General features: G+C 49.7%; 3 protein-coding genes across 3 annotated transcripts; 1 reads left to right on the forward strand and 2 right to left on the reverse strand.

The window, feature by feature from the left end:
- Positions 1-5,467: 5,467 nt before the first annotated feature.
- Positions 5,468-6,203, reverse strand: RhiXN_12165 (aldo/keto reductase family protein; the record flags this gene model as incomplete). Its single annotated transcript, XM_043331980.1, has 3 exons — positions 5,468-5,983; positions 6,051-6,087; positions 6,142-6,203. 3 exons carry the CDS (start codon positions 6,201-6,203, stop codon positions 5,468-5,470), a joined length of 615 nt encoding a protein of 204 aa, XP_043186741.1.
- Positions 6,204-6,687: 484 nt separating this feature from the next.
- On the forward strand, positions 6,688-10,353 carry RhiXN_12166 (aldo/keto reductase family protein; the record flags this gene model as incomplete). The annotated part of the gene is made up of 9 exons (XM_043331981.1): positions 6,688-6,862; positions 6,919-6,945; positions 7,050-7,081; positions 7,306-7,461; positions 8,324-8,497; positions 8,678-8,764; positions 9,223-9,306; positions 9,803-9,914; positions 10,193-10,353. 9 exons carry the CDS (start codon positions 6,688-6,690, stop codon positions 10,351-10,353), a joined length of 1,008 nt encoding a protein of 335 aa, XP_043186742.1.
- A 1,057-nt stretch (positions 10,354-11,410) lies between these two features.
- Positions 11,411-22,038, reverse strand: RhiXN_12167 (uncharacterized protein; the record flags this gene model as incomplete). Its single annotated transcript, XM_043331982.1, has 22 exons — positions 11,411-11,626; positions 11,720-11,825; positions 11,879-11,905; positions 11,958-11,980; positions 12,035-12,066; positions 12,131-12,207; positions 12,266-12,342; positions 12,399-12,506; positions 12,566-12,747; positions 12,810-12,919; positions 12,981-13,031; positions 13,104-13,272; positions 13,323-13,333; positions 13,429-14,713; positions 14,817-15,028; positions 19,785-19,838; positions 19,889-19,914; positions 19,973-19,985; positions 20,050-20,095; positions 20,148-20,162; positions 20,397-21,623; positions 21,675-22,038. The coding sequence occupies 22 exons, from the start codon at positions 22,036-22,038 to the stop codon at positions 11,411-11,413; spliced, it is 4,431 nt and encodes a 1,476-aa protein (XP_043186743.1).
- Positions 22,039-23,837: the final 1,799 nt, after the last annotated feature.

The raw sequence follows: 23,837 nt of genomic DNA on the forward strand, positions 1-23,837 counted from the left end.
TGAAACATAATATACGGCTTTTACATCCCGCGTTTCAAATGAATGGATTTTGGATCTCAATATGACATAAATGGCGTAGTCAATGTGAATTTATGTACAATGCCTTACTAGTGATGCCGTTGTTGCTATGAGCTGAACCCCACGGGTATACAACCATCGATTGGAAGGATACATACTGAATTTCATTGTCATGAATTGTGCGCAGTGGAAAACACATGCGGTGATTTCGGGTTGCATTGCTATGACCAAAAGCAATAAGAGATTGATTCATATGCTAACCAATCACAAGATTGCGTACATACAAAGAAAGCGCCATGGGTGAACAGCCACCTGCCAGATCATGATGGCCAGCTGGACCACAGTTGTAATTGTAGCCAGGTGGGGTTCAATTGGGGGTATATTTGATCCCTTTCCGTAGACTAAATTGGCTATAATTACCACGTATTTGGCAGCTACGTGAAATGAATGACCTCGGACCGTTCCACAGCGCGAGCCGACCGCAGCAAAGCTCATCCTTGGCATAATGGTTTCAGGAACGTATCGCGGATGCAGACCATAATATGTGACTCCAAATTTCCTTTTTATCCGGAATACGCAATTCCTGGTCCAAAAAGCAGTTCGATAGGTCGCCGGATGGCCCAAACAATAGAATATTCGACTCGAACCTCAAGCGGCGCAACCGTTTCTTTTTTTTTTTTTACTCCCTACGCCCTACAGGGATAAGTTCACCATAGTCGATCCGAAGCAGATGCATGAATAGAAGAAAAAAGTGGAGGCTCAAGTGCGCCCATCAGCTTCAGATCCACTATTCGAGATAAATCCGGTTCGAGCACCCCCATGAGGGATTAGCCTTTAGGAACTTTTTGATGATTAAAATCAATGGGTCATGCTGAACGGCTAATTCCCCAACCGCAACCACGAGACCGCTTCCTTACCAATATTGGCAAATTCAGTCGCGGCTATGGGGCCGCACCCTTTGACGGCGATCTATCGCGCATAAACAACACCCGACTGTAAATCTCGGACATCAGATGCTCAAATCTCATAGAAGTTGGTGCATAAAGTAGAATCTCCTCAGCACAACGCATAAATTAGCGAATTATTCGCTTGCTTCCCTTGGGGCCCAAGAATTCAAGATACACGCGCCGCAATTCAACGAAGTGCTCCCGGTTCCATTCAAATCGTGCGGATCGACGTTGCCTTCTTTTCCCTCGCATGCATGGGATATATCCAAGATTGGTATGCTTAGCGTAACAACACATTGGGCGCAAAAGGATAGCAGTTGCCGTGAATGTATATATTGCTACAATACACCAGGGCGAGTGTACGACTCAGTTGGGTATGGATTGATCCGGTTATTTTGTATATGATGATCCCCAAATGTACCGAGGTCGAAACGAACCATGGATGGGGTCGAAACCAACGCAGGCTAGAGCCGCAGGATGCCGCCTGAACTGAGGTCACCAGCAGCGTCCGTAGTCTAGATCCTCAATCCTATGGTCTGTTACATGATCAGTATGGTGATGACGAAAGGTATTACGCTGTCCTTCCAAACAAACATCTGCCGAGTCTGAGTTCCAAAGTGAGCCCGGCACGGTAGAATCTGTATGACGAAGGTGGGCGCACTGAGCACCACCCTACGAGACAAATCGTGTGACTACGCGATCCTCAAACGGACAGATTTGGGTGTCCTTCTGCGTGGATTGGCCCGGCCTCTTTCGAGGGATCGGTGAGGAGACCGACTCCATGCACATAGCCACAGAAATACACGATTTCAGCTAGCCGTATTAGTATTGAGCTGTCCCAGTGGCGAGAATGATTTATAATAAATAAGACAATTTTTCCAAGCGGTGGGAATCGAGTCGGTTAGCCGACCTCGTGAATATGATCGAGTTTGAAATTGAGAAATCCAAGTCGAAATGTAAGATAATTAATTCGTGTCAGGTTAAGCCTGCGGATCTAGAGCCAGAGGTGTCGACCGGCAACCAAGATACGACTCTCAAAAAGCACAGCAGTCCAAAAAACCACGAACTAGTTTCAGCTTAACGCGCGTCAAGGAAATCAGCATTCCGACATCAAACAGTCGCGTTCAAGTTGCCAATCAGATAGACAGCCGGGTTGATAGATAGTTAGATAGTCGAGAAATATGCGTCCGGGATGTCACTGTCGACCCAGACGTTGTTTCATATATGCGACAGTCTGGACTTCAAGTCTGCAAGTGCATTATCCGCAACTGTCCACATGGCGTGTTTCGGCTGTCGAAGAAATCCGTACGGCGCATATATCGAGTCTGTTTGAAATCTCAGCGGGTGGAATTACGAATTGTCAACGGCAAAGCCTGGGTGGGACAAAATATGACAATCTAGTTCTTGTTCAGTCTTCTCCGTGATAAGAAGGGGTTCCGAGAGGTCTGGGCAATCACTCCAATTGTCGAGATGTGGCCGGTCCTGTATTCAGTCGTCTAGGCAGCCACCGCGAAGCTGGAGACTATAAACGATCCAATGGAATCGGTTATTTCTTTCCGGATACTATAAAATATGTGTAACTTAACAGAAAAAAAAAAGTTTACCGGCTCGGGAATCTATGTAGACAATGCAACTTAAATACAATGAACCACGAGTAAGCTTCGCGCAAAAAAGTTCACATACACTCACGATAGGGTCATATTCCTTGATTCCCTGATGGGTCCGGTAAACTCTCATGCGCTCGTTAAACTATAGACCGGAATTGGCATAGGTTCGTTCGAATTTAGGGGAATATGAACGAAATGGCGCAAAATGAACATACGAACCGGGGAATACATGCGTACGAGCGCATGGAATGAACCCGGCTACAAGGAAAATGAACCATGGGTAGGGAATCGGTCTAGCCTCGTTCTGAACTGTCCGTTCTTTGTAGTCTTGTTCTGTTTGTTTGTAGTCTTTCTGTCGAATAGAGAGGAACCTTTCCTGAGGCTTCGTTTAATCTATGCCCTGTAGTCGTCGGGGCGCTGGGCAAAGCACCCTTGGAATTCTTAGAGGTTTGGCCAAGGTGCTTCGGAATAGTAATACTCTGGGCGGCGGGTCGAGGGTAAATGTTGGAATCTTCAGCGTGGTGGAGGGTGGCTTTTGGAATATTCATAGAGTTAGTAGTTGATAGCAGCAGCAGTTCTCTAAGCGAAGTCCAAATCACCTTGCCAAGCGAGAAAAAAAAGCCCAACGGAACGAGGTCGGTGAATTGAGCAGAATCGAGACGGAATTGGAAACCCTGACCAGCTCGAGAGTGTATACGTATACATGGATATCACCAGGCGAGATAGGACACAAGAGTGCCAGGTCATGGTGCTCGGTGCGTGTCGCCAGCTACAACCCCCATCAGACTGCGTTGAAGACCGGTCAAACCCAAATGGCCAGATCGCTCCGTATCCGGCGGTGTGATACCCCCGAACGAGTCGGCGCAACAAGTCCAATACAAAAAAAGCGATCGAATGCAACTCACTCGAAGTTCGACTCATCCATTAAAAGTAACCGCGCTCGCATATACCCCCCTCCACCTATCATCGATCATGACGGATCCCAACCGAACTCGCCGGCGGCAACTTTTCTAGAACCTTTTCAAATCCGTGCGAGGGTTCCTTCTCTCTCTCTCTCTCTTTTGCTCTCTCCGCTTGACAATTCAGTCAAAAGCTGGAACCTGCTGCGACCGATGACGCGTTAGAAGCTGTGTGCTGAGATGATGTGGTCTGGACATTTGAGTCATGGACCGCCGAGAGACGGTTAGAAGGAGATGTGGGGAGGGGAGGGAGGAAGTACAGCGAGAAGTGTTCCTGTGGGCGTTTTCAAACATACCAGGGATACGTATATCGAATGTATCGGACCGGACGCAGGATAGACGTTCGGACCACGACCCACTTCTTCTCTCTGTATGTGTGCGCATCTCTCTCTCTCTCTCCCCGAATATGCCACTCGCCTATGTAGTATCGCGGGGATAGAGTTTCCCGAGCACCGGTTGTATCTTCGGTTCGAATACACGTCCGTGCGACCTCCGGAATAGATCGGGTGGGTGAAAATGGATAGCGAATAGTGAATCACGAACAGAAAGGACCGGAATCAACTCGACACAACGTTGTGCGCGGGTATTTCCTGCACAATCGTATTCGTGTTCGTGCGAAATAACCATGACCAAACGCGTACGCCGGTTCGCATGGGAAGCATGAATGATACCTCAGAATCAGTATCATGTCATGTCATGGTAATAAAGTATAGTTTATGCGGGTGCCTGGGCCGTAGGTCGCATGACGCCGTGCATGTGAGGTATTTGTCGTTTGCGGGGTGTTCAGGTTGCATGCGTGGTGGGTGGGTACGTTACCCGGTTTGGGCATTGTATTTGTAGTTCCGTATGATTATGAACGGGTCATTCGTCACTTAGGCGTGAATCGGAAGAACCACAAGTCGAGGATCGGGAGAGTGAGGGTAAGAGAAGAGTACGTGATAGTCAATGACCCGGTGGACACCTAGGTCAAGAAGTAATAGCAAAGAGCAAGGTCATGGTAGACTATGCGTCTGGGCGCTTGTTCAAAATCGAAGTATATAATCCGTCGAGTAAGTATCATTGTATCATACATAAGGTTTATTCGGGCTAAGCGTAGCATGTTGTTTATGCATACACCCCTTCTGAGGTTATTTCAACACTAAACAATAGGGCCTAGATCTAACTCACTCTTTTAAAGATAACTTAAAACCATCTCCTCGCCAGCCCTCTAGCCAAATGAGATCTGAATCTAGGTATGATTATCAATTTTTGACTCTGGAGATAAGTGTAAATTTTGTGACAACGGGGATCTAAGAGTGCCTGGAGGAGATCTGATATTTACCTAGAAAAGGCACCTAGATCTCGGGGAGTGAGCTAATCCCTATCCCTGTCAGACTGAAAGTGCGCCATCATAAACTTTTTACCAGATCCAGGCAAGAGCTCGTCAGATCCAAGACATAGCTCGCATCCAAGGAGCAAAGAGCCTTGGGAGCCCAGGCTCAAATAAAGATGCAGGAGTCGAGCTGCGAGCGCGCTCAAATGTGCGGAATGTTAGTTGTCGGAGCCCTGTGAACTGAGCGAGGAGCGCGGGAGCGAAATGGTGATAATTAAGCTATATCTAGCATACTCCTCTACCACTCAGTCTCAAACGGACAAAACCCGATCGGGGGGTGATCACTCGCGAAGTTGGGCATCATGACAATCACATAGGTACCATAAATGGACAAACAAAACATGCACATGAGATAGAGAGACACAGAGAGAGGAACAGAGTGATAACTTTAATTTAACAGAATTAGGCGGGAGAGATAATAGTAATGGTACAGCGAAAAAAAAAAGACGAACGAGCGTGCTGGGCGTGCGAGGGTCATGGCGTGGTCGGGGCGATATAGAACGGAGCAAGTGGGGTGTGGGGGAGATGAGGGGAAGAGCAAGGGGGCGAGGGGACGAAAGAGATTTAGAGCTTGAGGGACTCGAGGTTGGCAAGTCCACGCTCGTAGGGGAAATCGGCGCCCCAGAGCTCGACAACGAGGGAAACCTCACGCATTGCCGTTCGGAGCTCATCGACGACTTTTCGGGCCATGTTCATATCCTCTACCCGGCCGGCCATGAGTTCCTCCTTGCTCGACTGTACGGCCTGGGCAATGTCACCGTCGACCACGGCGAGAGTATCAGCCAATGGGCCGTCTTCTGTCCAGCGGAGATCGACGGTAGCACGGACAATGACGACGAGGAGTGTGAGCGAGTGGAAACCCATTCCAGCACCAAAGTGAGCACGGGAGCGGGCAAGGAGGTCGTAGAGAGCAGGAGTGGGCCGGGGATCAGAGGAGGTGTTGAGGTGGGTGAACAGCGACGAGGGGTGTGGCGGTGTCTTTGGGCAGCTCTGGGCAAGTCGGGAACGGGCGACGGCAGCAAAGGCAGAGGCGGTGGCAGGGGGCCGGTTGCGAGGAGCGAACGCACAATGGCACGCAAACTACATGACGGTGGTGGTGGTCAGGAATAGGTGGTGGTGGGGCAGAGATCAAGACTCACTCGTCAACGTTTGAATTGGCAATCAGGGTGTCAGTCATGAGATTGCTATAGAATACGGGGGTTAGCGAATGGCGCCTGAAAGCGAGCGAGCAAACTCACACATGGCCCAAGACTGGGCGAGTCTTGAAGGTGGTGGGTGCAGCAGCTACGGGGGCAGGCATTGTCTGTGGATATAGTAGAGAGTCTAGTCAAGCTAGTAAGGCTAGTCAAGTGGGACGCGCTGCTGAAAGTTTGGACGAAGTTTCGGTACTCGGCCAGCGCTCGCAATATATAGACCCCCGTGGGCCACAAGACAGAAGCCAACGCGAGAAACCGATCCGAAAAAGCGAGCAAGTCCCCTGGGCCGATAGTCTGGCTCGAATGAAAACGCAAAAGCACCGGTCTCTTTCTGAATAGCCGACGGAGCAACGGGTCCCCACCGCTCAGAGTAGAGTATAACCGGCAACCGGTGTTTATGCGATCGAAACGAAAAGTCAACGGCGCGACTGAAACCTCGCGTGCCCAATTCCATGACTCTAGTTCGCCCCCCCTTTTTTCGCTTTGCCCGCTCATTTCGGACGGCGCTTGGTATATCATCTCCTTTTGCCCTATCCCTAGCCTCGCTCCGTTCTGCTACCACCGGCAAGTCAAAGCCTGCTCCAAATCATGGCCGATCCAAACTCTGTGCCCTGCCTCGAAACAACCGTACTCGGGCCCTTTACTGTCCCGCGCGTATGGACTGGTCTCTGGCAGCTCTCCTCCCCTGCCTGGGGGACCGCCCCATCCGGAAAAATAAAGCGCGAGATGGCCCGCCATGTCGCAGAGGGTTACACCGCATTTGGTCCGTCCGTCCAATGAGATTGTCCTCCATAATATCATGACACTTTCCTTTTCTAGACATGGTAATGTCTTATTACTTCTCTTGTTTGTCCATCTGAAGCCAACCCCTGGCTCTTGTCTTTGATATATTGCAGGGTGAGTCCGTGTAATTACATTCGATCGCATCAATGCGAATTGACTCGCTCTAGCGGATCACTATGGGAGTGCTGAGCTCTTATTCGTAAGTCGAGTGGCTATATTGGGAATTATCAAACTCTCTGTCGCCCATCGCCCAGAAGACGGATCGAGTTGCGGTGGGCGCGACCCAGAAAACTGCGAGCGCCATTTATGTTTCATTCACGATCTGTTCCGTCATTCTTGATTCTCCCGTCTCCATTTTCGCGATTGACTCGCTCACCCATACGTTCTCGACCTTTCTGACGATCTTATTCTAATCTCTTCTAGGGCCAATTTCGCCAAACACTAAGTGATCCATCGATCGTCGTCGGCGCCACCAAATGGTGCGTGTTTGCGCCCACTGTCGTCACCCGTGCTGTCGTCGAGGAGGGTGTACGTGAACGTATGGAGCGTATGAAATACGACAAGGTCGATTTGCTTCAGGTGAGCGAGCCTTGTGCTTCTGGCCAGTTCTTCCGTGCATAAGCCCATGCCCAAAACGCATGCACCGGCCTCGGTCTCGGTCTCGGTCCCGGCACAAACAAATATGCTCCTATTCCCCGCCCCGGCGGCTGTTGGATCGGCATTGCAGGGTCGCATTGTCTAGACTCTCTTGCTGGGCTGGGCCTCGATTAGGCTGGAATACACCGTTCCCCTCCCCCGATGTCGCTTATTCCCGGCCACACATACAATCCAAAAAGAAAATATTGCCCTGGTTGCATTTCGGTAGCACCAGTCTCGTAGCGCTCGGCAACTAGACGTCCATTGCTGTTCCCATTCCCAGTGACGTCTACTTGTTAAACTACCCACGCACGCTCCAGCCCCGGCAATCTGTCCCTTTTCTTTTCTTTTCTTTTTTCTTCTTTACTGTCCGGTTTAATTTACTGACTACTCCCGTATGCTTTTTTCGTTCTATTTGCGGCGTGGATGACCGGTACCGGTGCTTGGTCGTGCTTGGGACAATTCATATGATCCCCTTTTTGCTTACCGGGCGCGCTTGTTGCTTGGGATGCCGTGTCTGTCCGTCGGGGGGATGCACTATGGCACACTGTCCGGACATACCTGCGGCACGCTGCCGTTCGCCCCTGTCTAATCCCTGCTCACCATCCAATTCCACCATCCAATTCTACACTGCCCCACTCCTACTCTCTTCCTCCCCCCCTTTTTTTTCTCCCTATTCCGCCCTATCTTTGCGCACTCTATTTTCTTCTCCTTCTTTTCGCCTTATTTCAAACTAATTCAACCCTTGTCCCCTATTGTCCCCTGCCCGTCCCTTGCTCATCCCGAAACCCAACCACCACCACAGTTCCACTGGCAAAACTACGATGACAAGGCGTACCTCGATGCACTCGACCATTTGCGGGATATGCGATCCGAAGGCACCATCACCGCTATCGGCTTGTGCAATTTCGACTCGATACGAACTGACGAGATTTGTACCCATTTGGGAAAGGGGGTAGTGGTTTCTAATCAGGTTCAGGTGAGTGTAAGCATGTGGCTGAAGAAGAGAGGGGCTAGGCAAGGCTGGCCGCCATGACCGGAAGAAACAAGAATCATCTGGGCGCTCGCCGGTGTTTATACCCTTGCCCTTTTTTTTGTGCCACAAACCCTCTCTTGATCTTGTTCCACCTCCCCCCTGACGTACTCCACCTATTCGCAGTTTTCTCTCATCGATGTTCGGCCGTTGCATGGAATGGCGGATGTATGCGACCGGCACGGCTTGAAGCTCTTGACCTATGGTAGTCTAGTACGTACCGCTCCTTGTTAGATCCCCGAGAATTCTATTCATCAATCAACCCCCTGGCCCCACCTGGCCCCACCCCTGGACCCGCTCGCTTGTCTCCACTCCCAAATCCACTCATTTGTCTTGACGCGCGGATTCATAACTTTTGTATATCGACAAATCATCCTTACGCTTTATGCATCTTAACTCCGATCGTATGATGCGCTTTCACGCGGTCCAATTATCGTTGTGCTGTGTGGCCTCCCGGCACGATCCGGTTCGCGTGTCTTATCTCACAACCCAACTATTCAAACGGTTTCCTCCATTTCAACGATTCGACTCGGAATGACGACCTCTGCACTGATTCTGGCTCAAACGACGCATTCCAATTATTCCATATTCATTCCATTCAATTCCGCTTGATGCAAACCATTTCAATACAACGTCATTTGCGACTCGGGGTGACGCCTTCCGACCCGTAGTGTGGGGGGTTCTTGGCCGACAAGTGGCTAGGCGCTCCTGAACCGGACGCATACCGCGAGACAATGACGCCTTCTCAACGCAAGGTATGTGGTGCCGACCTCAGGTTGACGGCATTCTCACATTGCATTGTTTCTCTTTTACTTCTGTTCTTTTCTTGTGTATCCCTCTGTCTTCTTACTTCCTGAACCATTGAATCGACTTTTGCCTCGCGGTATCGAATTCGACTTACATCATGCAATCGATTCTGGGTTGCATATCTGCCTATCAACGTCGGCTTATATTATCATACGTTGGACGTCTATCCTTACCTCATCCTACTCGCTACTCTAACCAACAACGCCCGCTTGTCTGGAACCCGCTACATTCGCCACACCTCCCGAATCTGGATTGCTTACCATGCAACATCCGGCTTATTCATTATCCCCCCCTCTGCTTTGCAACAAAACCAAACACTCCGCGGGGCGGGGTCACCTCGCATCTCTTCTTCTCGGGACTCATGATCAACTCGCTCGTGGGTGGGTGGGGAAATAGTATCTCGACATGATCGTGTCCGCGTGGGGGACATGGACCTTGTTCCAGTCTCTACTGCGTGTGCTTCGCAATATTGGCGATCGACACGGTGGGGTGAGTATTGCGAATGTGTCGACCCGATGGGTGCTCGAGCATTCATTTGTCGGGGCGGTTATCATCGGTACGTTCTGATCCGGTTCGATTTGGTTGCTTCTTCGTTTATTGATTTTGTTGGAATTGTCTATTTTATTTTTATATTTTTATTGCCTTTTTGCCCATGTGGCCGGGCTCTAACTTCATTCCTTCCGCCGTCCCGCGAATCGATTCCCCCTTGCGTGCTGGCAATTGTAAATCAATTCCTCCTTGATTTGCGTTGTGGTTCTTTGTCGATCCTCGGGTTTTTCATTTCGATGGAATTGCGATATCGGTCCTCGGCGGCTCGGGGTTCAACATGTCTAGGCGCTCGACTCGGTGTATCGGAGCACACGCGAGATAACCAAAACGCGTTCACGTTCCGCTTGACCGAAGAAGACTTTAGGGAGATCGATGGTGTACTCAAGGACTCCAAGGGTCACCAGCTCATCCAGACGATCGGCGACTGCGGTTCAGAATACCGATAGACGTCCACGGTGTTCTTTCGTCTCTTTCATCCGGAGAAGAGGGGAAGGGAGGGGGGAGGTTGTAATCTAATCATACACACGTACACATATTGCATACATGTAGACGACTCTAACTATGTATTTGCCTTCACCACTTTAAATTTGTCTGTTTTCATTTCCGACAGAATGCTTGCTTTGCCTTTGAAATGAATCAGATGAACCTTGCTGTTCATTTTTCGCTGTGCAAAAGAGACCGGATAGATCGACACCCGAGTCAACTCGGTAGACATTTGATTCTACCCTGATGCCGCAGTCCAAGAATCCAACCCCCATGGCCACGTCGAAATACATGTGCCAAGCCCAAAAAACCCACGTCTCGCCTTCTATTTTTTCACTCGCCTCCTTTTTATTTATTTATAAAAATAAAGATAAAATATTTAGAATACCGGCCCCCTCGGTGTTCTCACGAGCTCATTTACAAAACGGAGGATGTGCAGGGACGGCAGTGTGCGCTCAAGGCGAGTTCGGTAACTAAAACCGTCGATTGGTATTCATTTAGTTTGGTTTCGAGACGGACGTTTCGGCTTGTGGGCTTGTATGTGTATGAGCTTGAAAGGGTGTGTGTAATATTGGGTATTTGTACGTACTTGGATGTATGATATTTGCCTTTTTAGAGTTACGGATTAGTTTATGACGTCTTAACTTGTATTCGTACATCAGGGACATCTTAAACTTTAAGCCATGTGTATATTGTCCTTGGCCTCATTATTATCTTCCCCTCAAATGCACGAAAGGAGCCGAATCAGGCAGATACCGGCCGTGTTTGGTCAGATCGCCAGGTGAAGCTTCCTGATTTGGCAGGGATCACACATTTCCATTACAAAACGAGTGCGGCGAGTATATTTCTCGGTATAGACCGGAGATAAGCTGTTGTAATACAGGATGTGAATATTTAATGAGGCACGACCGGCAAATAGAAATCTAAAAACGTCTAGAGATATGCCAGGCAGTATAAAATAGAATAGGTCACCGGCCAGACTTGGACAGGGCCAGGGGTATCAAGTACGATTTGGACGGACTAGAGCTTCGCAGGCTCCTGGGTAGCACTAGCAGCCGACACCATCGAATGCCGGAGTGGGCTCATTCGAATGGGTGCGAGTTTACGCTGAATGTCGCGCAAGACAGCGGTCGTGGGTTTCCATTCTGCAAACGAGTCACGCAGCTCTGCGAGTTCGGCAGCAAATATCCGGCTAATTCGTGTATCGGAAATAACAGAGTGCAGCAGCCACGGTATCTAAGTTCTATTCGTTAGCTTCGTGAACTGAGCTGAGGCATATATCGAGGGAAAGGTAGCGGGGGTGAGGCAAGTTACAATAGGTCACCGTACCTCATAATCGTTACGACCCGCACGAGCTTGAAATGCGTCCACCGAAAGCTTGTTGTTGTTGTCCGGGGCTAAATCAGAAGTCTCAAACATGTATCGCACGGCAAGACTGGATCTTGAATTGAGCCTCCAACTCGCTGATCAGACTTGAATAGCACTTACGTGTACGGCCCAATGTCCTCGTATGCGCTGTAGAGGTGTGTCAGCCCCCCTAGTCAATAACCATACGAAAAACACTCACGTCGAATGACCAATACCGCTCAACTAGTTGACTTGCTGTCAGCCTCCGGGGTAGATACCACAAACGGAATTACTTACGGATCCGGCTGTCGCCTCGGACAGGTGCACGACTACGAGTTGAAATCGCAATCGGTCAGCGACATAGATCGGTGATAGACTGGGAGTGATACATACTCAATCCATGTTCGTCAAGGCCAGCATTCTTCACACGTAACAACAATACAAGAAGATTACTTAAAAAGTCGGATGAACTGAGAATTTGCCATGTGAGCCAAACAGGTCTCGATATACACTGCGGCCACAACTCACCTGTACGCATCCCCGTCAAGGAAGAGCCCACGCAAAATGAGAGGATGAGATGCGGCTACGAATGCACCGGAGTAAATCTGCAACGCAATGCAATGTTATTGGTAGTTGGGTCGAGGGCGTCGGCCAGACCTACCGGAACAACCTGGTCATTTAGCGAGGCAATGTAAACAAACTTGGTCCCATGATCAAGAGCAGTCGATAGCGCTGCCACGTAGTTTCGGGAAACCTCGCTTTCAGTATTCTGGCAAGAAGGGATAAGTAATGTACGATAAAGGGCAGCACGCGTCACCGAGGTCTGACCTGGAATTCGAAAAGCTCCCGTGCGGCCTGTGATTCGAACCACTGCAAATACGGCTGGGCAAAAGCGGAGGAATTCAAGGAATACAAAGGCCCCATATGGATACCACACATTGCCAGGCAGCAAACACGATGAGGCGCTACTGGAGGTAGGACGCCGGTTTGTTCAGTCGCACGGTTTACGGCTATGAGGATCGCCCCGTAAGGTTTCAGTGGGGACCTTGGTCAAGAGGTGGGGAAAACTTACCCTCACGATTGGTCCTAGTGCGAATATGCCCATCCGATATCAGCTTGGCAATCAGATGAGTAGATACGATAGAGCCTTGCGAATGTGTGGCGACGAGCACTACGTCCGCTCTGCGCGCAATTGATCATGTTATGTCAGGAAAAGCGTATGAGGAATCTGATGGTACCTTACCTATGTAGGTCTGCCAGCCACTGGGGATGCTTAAGTAGGTCGTCATATAGCCTATAATATTGGGAACCTCAGAACGCCGTCCACGTGCAGTTGGGTGGGGCAAAGATTGAGACTTGCACTTACTTGGCCACCCTGTGTTGAATTGTTCCTTCACCTTCCAATGGCATTGGTGTAGCGCTCTCTAGCTCGAGATCATGCTTCTCCGCGAATTGCCGAAGCGCTTCCACCCCCATAGTTGCAAACTTGACCGAGGTTCCGGTTGGTTCGCCAAATACAGAGCGCACAAGTGGGCCTGGTACACAGATCAGTCTTGATCCGACAGTGCGAGAAACATGAACATACCAGGAAACCATCTAGTAGCGGGGGTTGAATGCACAATCAGTAAAATTTAACGCAAATCATATGCTAAGGATGTTAAGAGCGAGATGGTCGGACATATTGCACGCACCCGTGAACACCGATCACGGCTGCCCGTATGGGACCAACCATATCGCCAAGAGCATTGTCTTGACCTAGCACGCTAAACACACGAGGAAGTTCGTTTCCAAAATCATCTGTCGGGAGTGAACCAAAGACGGAATGAGACCGAGTGTTACCGGGACGTGGGTGCCTCGTTCGGACTACTGCCGGCTCGACGACGGCGAAATTCGCTCGATTCGTGAGTCTGTACCTCTCCATCACTTGACGTTGGTATTCCTCCATTTCAGCATTGACCACATTTGGGACGATAGCTCTGTCCGAGGGATTGGTATTGAATAGCATTGTTGATATATTCTTCACTTTGCGCTTCAATCCCCAAGATCCCATAGGGGTAGGGCCGGATGTACCGGGGAGTGGAGCTGAAGTGCGGGGTGGAACGCATCGCGGTACCGTGTAAAAGGTATCGCCAAACGTCGGCAGGAGCAGGTTCGGGAAGGTTTCCTTTGCGGAGCGAGCACTGGATGCCGAGGACTTCTTCCCCTGGGAGATAATAGATGCCTTGTGCTTGACAGATGGTGAATCAGTCAGAGGAGAGGCAGGTTTGCTAGTTGCGACCGCGGTTGTCTTTCGGGCTCGGGCGATGGGCGTTGTACTGGGATTGGACGTCTCGACTTCCACAGCCCCAGCTAATTCGTTCTCGTCAATGTTCATGACTTCCATGTCGTTGGCATTTTCCGCGCGCTGATCGATGGCCCGGCCATCGGACATTGTGGGAGCCGACCGACTTGCGGCGCTAGAAAAGTACGAAACCCAAGATGATTTGGTGGCAGTGTTGAGGACTGGACCTGGAAGCGCCGGGATGACAGAGGGGCCTTGCCGGGCAAGTGCTTCTTCCTTGACGAGCTCAGCTTGAGTTTTTGGGCGTCGTGTGTTTTCTTGTGTTCCTTCGTGGCTAGATGCATTCCTAGGAGTATCAGACATGACTTTGGAATCTTTGCCTCGCCCAAAAGATCGCAGGACATTGGGGAACATAGACGAGTTAATTGACGCGGTGCCGTGGCCCGCCTCAGTTGCTGGAGGATGGGAACTGAGACCATCTACCACCTCAGCCGCCGGTCCTGAGCTTTCGACCCTATTAGGCGCTGCGGGGTCTTCCGCTCCTCGGCCAGTGTAGTAGTTCCACAATGAACTGCCGGCGGCCCCTAGTCGAGCCGTTGTAGATGGAGTCTGCCTGGAATATGGGGTGACAGGCGAAGTACCCTCGGTGTCAATGAGAATCCAACCGTCGACTTCGACTTCAATAATTACAAAGTCTTGATAATCGAAACCCCACACCGATATGCGGATTTGAGTTTAGACGCACGTGTGGAAGTGGTGAGGACCTAGGCCAACTTACAAGAACTCGAAATAACATACCATGGTCATCCGAGTAACGTGTTATTATTGCTCCTGGCTTTGATCGGTTTACGCCAACGTCCCCGTTCGATGGCGGTGAGAGTCCGGTAGCCTGAGAGCTACTGGGCCTATTCTCAGCCTGGCCAGACCCACCATGATAATCAACCGGGCTTTGCTTGGATCGACCCAGTAATGGCAATTGGAGCGCGTATCGCAGAGCCGCTGAGTTAAGACTGAGAGGATTCTGAGTAACCGGTTTGATTGACAGTGTTGTGGCTCCCGAACCTACGAGACTTTCGGTTAGCATACAATCTCAAGTAGGTGTCTGAAATAAGATAATAAAAATAAACAAATGAGTCAAGGACCGAGAATAATTAGGTATAATGAATGACAAGTGTCAATCTGATGCGTGCGAATAGCCAACTATCCATGGCATCCAGCTTGCAGGGCTATCCAGAGAGCGATCGAATAAAAGACTGAGCCACGGTTATCCAAAGCTGCCGAAATAAGTCGTATGTGCCTGAGCGGGATCCATGTAGAGCAAGCGGGACACTGATGTCGATGTTAGATAGCCGTAAGTGGCAACGTCGATGGTAAGGTAGCAGTGACAGCTAAAAAGCAGGGTGGGGCCCAACATAGAGGAAAGGGGAAGCAATGTCCTGGTTAGGAAGAAACCAGGCCAAGCTCCTACAGATCGATCCTTGCATTCAACGATGGCTTGGGCCCCAAGCATAAGCGAACGGAGTCTTCGTGGCCCGGGCCCAAGTTCCAGTCACCATTGCTAAGCATTGGTAAAGGGATCAGGGGACTCCATCAACCACGGAGGTGTGTAATACTAATCGCGAGAGCGCTTCCTAGTTTAGAATAGTTTGAGGGCCAGCACGGTTCTAACCACGTTTGCCTGTCAAGGCTATCAACATCCCGTGCCTAAGTGCCACCAACGATCCAAGCGAGCGTCCAGACCGTTCCAAGAGGCGCCAAGATGATACAAGCCGTTGGAGGACTGTTGAGGAAAGCAAAGAAAGGACAAGTATCATCAAAAGCGGAAATGACGGCAGCTGAATCACACGACAACCCAATCCTATTTGTCAATTAGCCAGGGTATAGCCGTTCACCGAGGTAGAATGTCTGGCGTACTTGGCAAGCAAGCATAGAAGGACTAGCGGATTCGCGATACACACGCCTCCGCAGCCCTGTCCGAATCAACGCGGGCAGAGACTTCACGCCGCATGATATTGCGGCGAATACGAGCTCGTGGGCTCAACTAAAAGTAGCTTTTTGAATAGATGGCCCTAGGAAATAGCCAGGAATCGTCGAGATCGGTCAGCTCGGATGTATGTAGGGTGTATTTGGTGAATTGCGATGACCCAAATCACCAACTTAGGCAAAAGCGCAGCTCTGAGAATCATCGAGACCAAGAGATTTCAATCTTGGTCAATCTTCAAGGAACCCGGCGGCAAGACAGAGAGATGCCGACGGGCCATCCATCGACGATTCCATTTCGATCTCCCGAGTCAATTACCCCCGAAGGGTCGGTCAATGGGGCTAGACGCCCACATGGCAAAGCGTGACCGATTGCCACATTAACGCTCCATACAGGGCTGGTTTCGGTGATAAAGGCATAAGAAGAAATAGGGGAGTGGCAAGTTGTCGCGTGGCATCCCCAGAACAAGTGTGCAGTTGAATAAATGGAACGATTCGTGAAATTGGATCTCGGTTCGTCGTTGCAGAGTCCGATGGGCGCGGAGCAGACACCAAGGCTCCGAAGAACCAAGAACCGTATGCTGCTGCCGGCGGTTGGGTGCCGACAAGCAAATGGTGAAGGCCAATTAGCTGGGAAGCCGTGGTTCGATATACCCACGGTTGGCGGTTAAGGGGAGCAATGAAAATGCGATTCTAAGAGCGTGCGATATAGTGTGTGCCAGGTGACCTTGCGGGCATCGTTGAGCATAACTGCGCGGCATATTGGCCACAAGCGAATGGCGAGCAACAGTATTTCCCCGGCCTGAAGTTCCAATTCTCAGAGCCAATTTTCGGCATTCGGCGTAAGAACTCCCTTTTGCAAACACGACGGACTTCTGGGCCGAGACCGCTATTATTCAATAAGTCACTCTGGAGGGGAATGAGCTTGTACGCAGGGCGGAAGTTGGGAGGGAGTAAGCGTACCCTGTGAGCTATAGACCTTGTTATATGCCAGGAAATAAAATTTGAGGCACATGAGGCATACGTCCGGGCTGGCCTCCGAGCACGTCGTCTAATATATACCAGGCACGGTTCCTGTCACTAAAAATGCCTGCCTGAGCCTTTAAAAACCGCCAAGCCGAGGGTTTAAACCATGTATTGATCTATTCCAGTGTCACTTTTGTCAAATTAGGGACGATTCGCGGAGATAACAGAGGCACATACCCGAGATCATGCGGACACAACGACCACATATGGTTATGGCCCTTGCGTCCGTGAAAGTTCGCGCGGCAAGTGACAGCAAATCGGGCTCCAACACGTCCAGTACACAGGCGCCTTTGAATCTGTCTAAGACACCTGTCTAGATAATTCCACCCCCGCATACGGATATACAAAATGGCGTCGGCCATGCGAGAGGAATCAACGAAGAGCGCCACCGCCTCTAGAGATCGCTTGAGATAACAATCATATGCCTAGGAGCCAAGAATCTAGGAAGTGGCCAAGACACCGAAAGAAGTATTAATAAATCCCCGAGCACGCGTTCTTTTTCAATGGGGGCAATAGGAACTGCTCAAGGGTCATGCGCACCGTCTCGCGGTCCGACCGTGCCAGCTGCGAAGGGCGTGCGCTACCTTTACGGGCAACTAGCCCATCGCCCGTACCGCTCAAATCTTGTGGGACGGGCCAAGCAAGCGCATAAGGCCAAGCAAGGAATGAGTGATGAGTTGACAAATGTGGTGTGGGGCAACCCCTATATCCAAATGCGAATATGAGCCAAGTAAAAGCTACACTTTCGGTCTCGCAAATAAAGTGCGACCGGTAACCCAGTATAATCGAGTAGAGACGAGCTGTGGGACTTTTTCTTTGGTCGGTCAAGACCATTAACAACGAAGGGCCGGCTGCGAAAAAGCAGCGCAAGTCGGTAAACAAGAAGCAAAACCCTGTCGCCCGGTAACTCCGAGTAAACCCAGTGAGGCGTAGAGGGTACCAAGCTATCGACTGGACTCAGTGGGCGATTCCAAGAAGCAAGTTGATAAGGATCCAGAAAAGCGAGGATACTCACCGAAAAACACTGAAAAAAGAATATTCTATATGTCGAAAAAGTGTCATTAGATAATATTCGTTGAACATTTGTGAGAGCACGCACGGTGTGGAAACGGTATCGCATGACAGTAAGCCAAGAGATTCCCGTCGTAAGTCCAAGGCTAACCGAGGCCAAGAGGTAAACGTCACGAGCAAGGCAACGACGCGCTCTCTCCGTTTGGCTAAAGCCGACCTTGGCGCTCCCACCAAACGAGGGATCACGGAACGAATCGGTAGCGACTGAATGAGGTCTAGACAGTGATCTTTCCTCCAATGAAATGAGCATGCCAGCTACGAACGATTAGGGCGCAGTCGAGCCGCATGTTTTGACAACCCCATGTCGAGGCACATTCCCCACAGAACATGCAAAACAAAGTCGATCGACATGCATCGCCGCGGGGTTCAGTGAGATAAGCTATGGATCTGAGGGGGTGTGGTGACAGGAGGGCTGGAGATCGGCGCTTGCACAGACAATCGAGAAACCTTGCAGACTGTTGCGAATGCATGCCCCCTTCCCCCCTTGGAACAGTGAGATCGGGTCCCCCGTCATGCGCGGGGATAGGCTCTGGATCGACGCGAGCTGAGGCTATTGAAAAGCCATGAGCCCAGGGCACTAATGAATCAAACACGGCGTCAGGCCAAAAAGCGCAGTTGTGAATCACCATCGATGTCACAGGGCGGGATGAAGCGACAGAGAAATCGCAGTGTGCAACAAAAACCAGGGACTTCTCATGATGAAACGCGCCAACCATCAGCATCGAGCGCCAGAATCATAATATTGCCTATAAGTGTTCGAGACCAAAGGGTATCGTAAATCTTCGACGATGAATATTAGATCCATAAATCTGGGGAAATCAAGGCCCCCAAGTGAGATCAAAACGGTGTCGAGCTCGAGCGCATGGTTGCATGATGTCATGAACTCAAGTTCATAAATGGGTTCCTAGGCAATGGTTTTAGGGATTAGAGCTAGACGGGACCAAGTGACGTTTTCTCGAAAAAGCTAGGAGCTTCACATGCTCCGACGTTTGAAAGCCGAGAAAAACGCGAGCGGAGTCGGGAGCAACCGCAACAGATTCCTAGGGTAGCGAGTCTAGTGCGTGAACGATGACGCGCGAGTTCGGCGCAGGAAGGTGAAATGTGCGTAATAACCGAATAATTATTACGCTGCGATGCCGCAAGAACCGCCAATCAATCGGCAAACTCCAAGGGGGAAGAGCAAGTATTGAATAAATCGTAATGAGTCTACGGCAATCGTGCCACAAGAAGACAAGTCCAAGCATCGGACGTCCAGCCTTCGGCCGGCCCTGAATGCGAATATCGCGTTCGTGATAGGTCTCCTCGGCGGCCTCTAAGCAACTTCACGACCGCTCATCGCACTAATCAAGACCGCAAGGTTAGGCAATAAAGGTTGTCATGGAAGAAAAATGTCTCACAAAACATATGCATTTTCAAAGTAGCGCCACGTTTGGCGAATACCACGCACAGCGAATGAACGGCTTGAAAAGTCAAATATCATTCAAGCTCGCGAGTGGGCAAGAGTCTCGACTAGCACAATCCAAAAGTCGAAACAGCCCTCCAGGGTCTTCAGCCTCCTCGGTGCCCTTTCTTTATGTAGAATAACGTGTAGCGAAACCCAATCTCAAAACGTCTAGAAAATGTGCCAGGAAAGGGCCAGCCCTGAACGTTAACGATGCGTCATATTCGCATATGGGCGAAAGCACATACCGTAGGCATATGGAGCTTTGCAGGGTCGCCAACTTGTATCGAGGTATAACCTTACTATACCAAATAATGTGAGGTGACGTAGTTCAATATAGTGATAGACATACTTGGGCATAATATCCGACAGATGTCCCTGTACGAAAATAATGGAACCATTTTCGCAATCTCTAATTCAGAGCTATCCTGCGAACCCGTTCTGCTAGACTGAGCCAGAACGGAAGCGTCACGTCAAATTCACGGTCGTGCCGGCATTTTAATTTAGAATTACTATCTCAGATGTTCTTCCCGAATGAATCCCGCGTAGAGCGATAGTTCTGAGTATGAGATCAGGGATGCTGTATGACGTAGTCAAACATAAAAACATACCTCTCGTGGAATGTTCTGTGGTAAATCGCAGCACAAAAATGCCGACAAAACTCTCACATGACGCCACGTCAGGTAATGATGGCATTCACAGTGGGTCCAAGTCATCCAGAGTATATCCAAGGGTATCCATAGACAGGTGAATCCAGGGTGGTCGGTAATCCAAAAAGCTCACCGGGAAAAAAATACAGACGAAAGAAAAAAGCGACGAAAACAAATCCCCCAAAATTAAAATCATGCCATCAGACTTACCATTAACATCTCCGTCATTAGCAGGCAAAGCAGGAACTACGCTATCAACGCTGGGCGCGTGGCCACCCATGGCCGGTCGTTTACCCTTGTCATCGGTCCCAATCTGCCTTTGTGTTTCTACGCTCATCCTACTCTCTTCACTCATGTGAACCTTTCCACCCCAGCCCCACATTCTTTGTCCATCGTACATGCCAGGGGTCATAACCGGAGTCCGACCATTATCCTCCGTTAAAACCTCGTCTTCGTCGGAGCCTATATCCATAACTTCACTTCCTTGAGCAATTGGCGAAGTAGACTGTGGGCTAGTCGATAATCCGGGGGCGGAAGAAATCCAGGCCAGCCAACTGGCCGGTGTATTTGTCCAACTCGAAGCATGTTGAGCAGCCAAACTGTTGATTTGGTATGTGTGGGTGTTAGTTGTGGCGATAGGAGAGGTTGGCGCAGTGACTAGAACAAGTCCTTCATTATCGGTATCGGTAGGTGAAACAGGAGATTGATCCTCTGGCTTGGAGGTAGCAGATGTGGGCATAGTCCCAGAGTTGGATGCCTTGTTGTCAACTAGTGACGAGCTCACCTCAATGGGAGACGATACAATATCCGGGATAGGTTGTATGGTGGATGCTTTGTTACCCTTAATTCCTGAGATTGAAGAAAGCCAAGACGTGCTAGAAGGTGAGGGCTGTGAAGGGTCGGTGGCAGCAATCTTGGCCGAAACGGAACCGGTGTCTAACTTGGGTGGTGCAGGAGGAGCCGGCCTAGATCCAGCTGCGAGAGGTGAAGATAAAGTCGGTTTGAATCCATTCGATGCACTACGGATGGAACTGGTTGACGCTTTGCGAGTGAGACTAGAGCTGGGGGACATAGTAGGCGCGCGGAATTTGGAGGCAGCTTGCCTGGATGAAGTTGAAGGAGGTTGGGCACGATTGGCAGAAGCTTTAGTGGGTACGGAGATTGTGGCACTGCGTGAGACCTGTCTAGGTGATGCGGAACGCGGGGGACTGGGCATGGGTTTGGCAGAAGCTGTGTTGGATAAATTACTTGAAGTAGTCCTGGTACGCTCGGGAGATCCAACAAACACAGGAATCATTGATGTTCGAGACTTAGGTCTTGGAGTCCTCGTGGACGATGTAGGAGATGCTGAGACCGAGACGGGTGCCGAGTCATCGGGCAACGGGGTTGGGACGTTCTTGGGGGATTCCGATAACGGAGCTAGCTCGGGTTCTGAGGCTGTATATCAACATATTAGGATTGTTCATCAACAGTAAACGTAATTCATACCTGGAATAGGAGCGCGGGCCTGAACACCTCGCAATGATTCTTCGGCCCGAGTCGACTGGCGGATGGGCCGGGCTTTGACAGTGGATTTACCTTTGTCAGCGTCTAAAGTTGCCTTTTTAGACGAGGGATTAAGAGAGTGGTCTAGGCCTCCAGTTACGGACACAGGTGCGACCGAAAGAGTTGCGGTGCTTGCTTTCCGTACCAGTCCAAAACCCTTTGCGGGACTAGCAAACATCAACGAGGCCTTGGAAGTAGTCGAAGCATTAGACCCAGAACGTTTACGGCCAGAGGTTGCTAATGTGTCTCGACGAAGCGTGGTCGACGACTCGCGCTTAGACAGACGGCTCGTAGGTTCGGCACTCATCAAGTGGCGGCAGTAGAACAAGAGATAATGTTAAAAAGAAACTTGAAAGAAAGCAACGGAGAAGTTGAGTGAAATGTATAGATTAAGCAGTCGGTGGTGGTCGTATCGTGTCGTGTCTTCGGGGCTTGATTGTACGTTATGAAGGTGGTCCGTTGCAGTTCACCTTAAACGTGATTCTGACGTCGAACCTGTGATTATTATAGAAGCGCCCGGCGGCTAACCTCACGTGCCTGTCAGCCACGGTGCAATGAGAAGCTGGCAACCTGTCAAAACCGGAAAAGGACTTGGTGTTCTCATAGCGTTTCACCCTTGCCATGATCTTGGCCCGGACAGACCCACGCAATTTAGCAGAAAGGCTTCGCACCTATGCATCTCGTAACATAACCTGCATGTTCTATGAGGTCCGCCAGGAGTTGAGCCTTGTTTAGGCCCAAGGGAAGGAGATCTTTCTCCTGGAAGTATTATAGGAATGCGTTCTGGAATCACCCCGCATCTGCCCGTGACGCGCCATATTACTTTCAAATATTATACCGCACATTGCCCGATCTTAGGGTGGACCCACCGTGTAAAAATGTCTTACTTGGTTTACCTACTGCTTGGCTGGTTGCATATTGAGTTACAACCACAAGGCTCCGTAAACTGATTAAGCTTGTATTCTGAGAACGAAGAACATCTTCGCCATCCTTACCGTATGCGCTCAAAACACAAATCAGTATCAGTATCACAGCTCTCCGAGGGTTTGCGATCATAGCCAACTAGGTTTAAACCTATATTTCCAAATGAATAAAATAATGATAACAGTATCCCATCATCTACCTTTTTTAGAGGGACCGCCAACAAGCTGCTTTTTTAAAAGTATCGGGGGGTATCCAAAGGGTACAGCCGGTATAGCATAGTCGTAGCACAGGGTACATTTGGAATGCAGACATCTATTAAGAACATTTCAGCACATAGCAGACTTCAATGATTTGGTCTAAGAGACAAAGAGATGGTTTAGTACGGCTTTTTGTAACCCGATGTTAATCTGAGAGTAGAAAAGCCAGGTACTAAGTTAGAACTGATGTTCCTTCTCTATTTATTAATCGATATTAACAGGGCCGCACTGTCTAGTATCTTTGAGTAACTTACTAAAAAAAGGCTTTCGGATACCTTACAAAATCTCAGATACCGCCATAGCATGAAAACTATCGATATATATATACCTCATTCCCAAGAATAATTAGTTAACCAGGTGATATCTGAGTTCTATATCTACTCTTCTACTACGACCAGGCTTGAATAATCCGCAAGACACGTTCTTACCCAGTCATTGCCTACATGCACAGTGAACAATCGTGTCTTTACTTTAGTGTATGCGAACTGTACTGTATCTGACAGCACTAGTGCTAGTAACAGCTCATCGTGCGTTTATCCATCTGGTGGTTCATTCACGAGAATAAAAGGAATAAAGTAAACAATAAATGCACTCTTAGGCTTAGAATTGCGCAACTTATTGGGAACATTTTCAAGAACGCCATAAAACAATCGAGTGCATAGGAAGGCTGTGAGATCTGTAGTTTATGAGCGAGTTGGATCGGGCCGATAATAGAACGCAACGCACAGAGCGGACGGCACGTTTGCATACAACCTACCCCGGCCTTTCTAACCTGGAACTAGGGTAACTGTGCCTCCATTTTGGTGGAGATACTTATGGCTACAAACCAGGCGTCTGTAAAGCATACATTCTTGCATGACCCAGAGTCATTTTTCTGGTGTCTAGTCTGGGAAATCACGAGCTACGTAGAATCAAGCGAAACACT

This window comes from Rhizoctonia solani, chromosome 15, assembly GCF_016906535.1.
Source record: "Rhizoctonia solani chromosome 15, complete sequence".
Classification (NCBI taxonomy): Eukaryota; Fungi; Basidiomycota; class Agaricomycetes; order Cantharellales; family Ceratobasidiaceae; genus Rhizoctonia; species Rhizoctonia solani.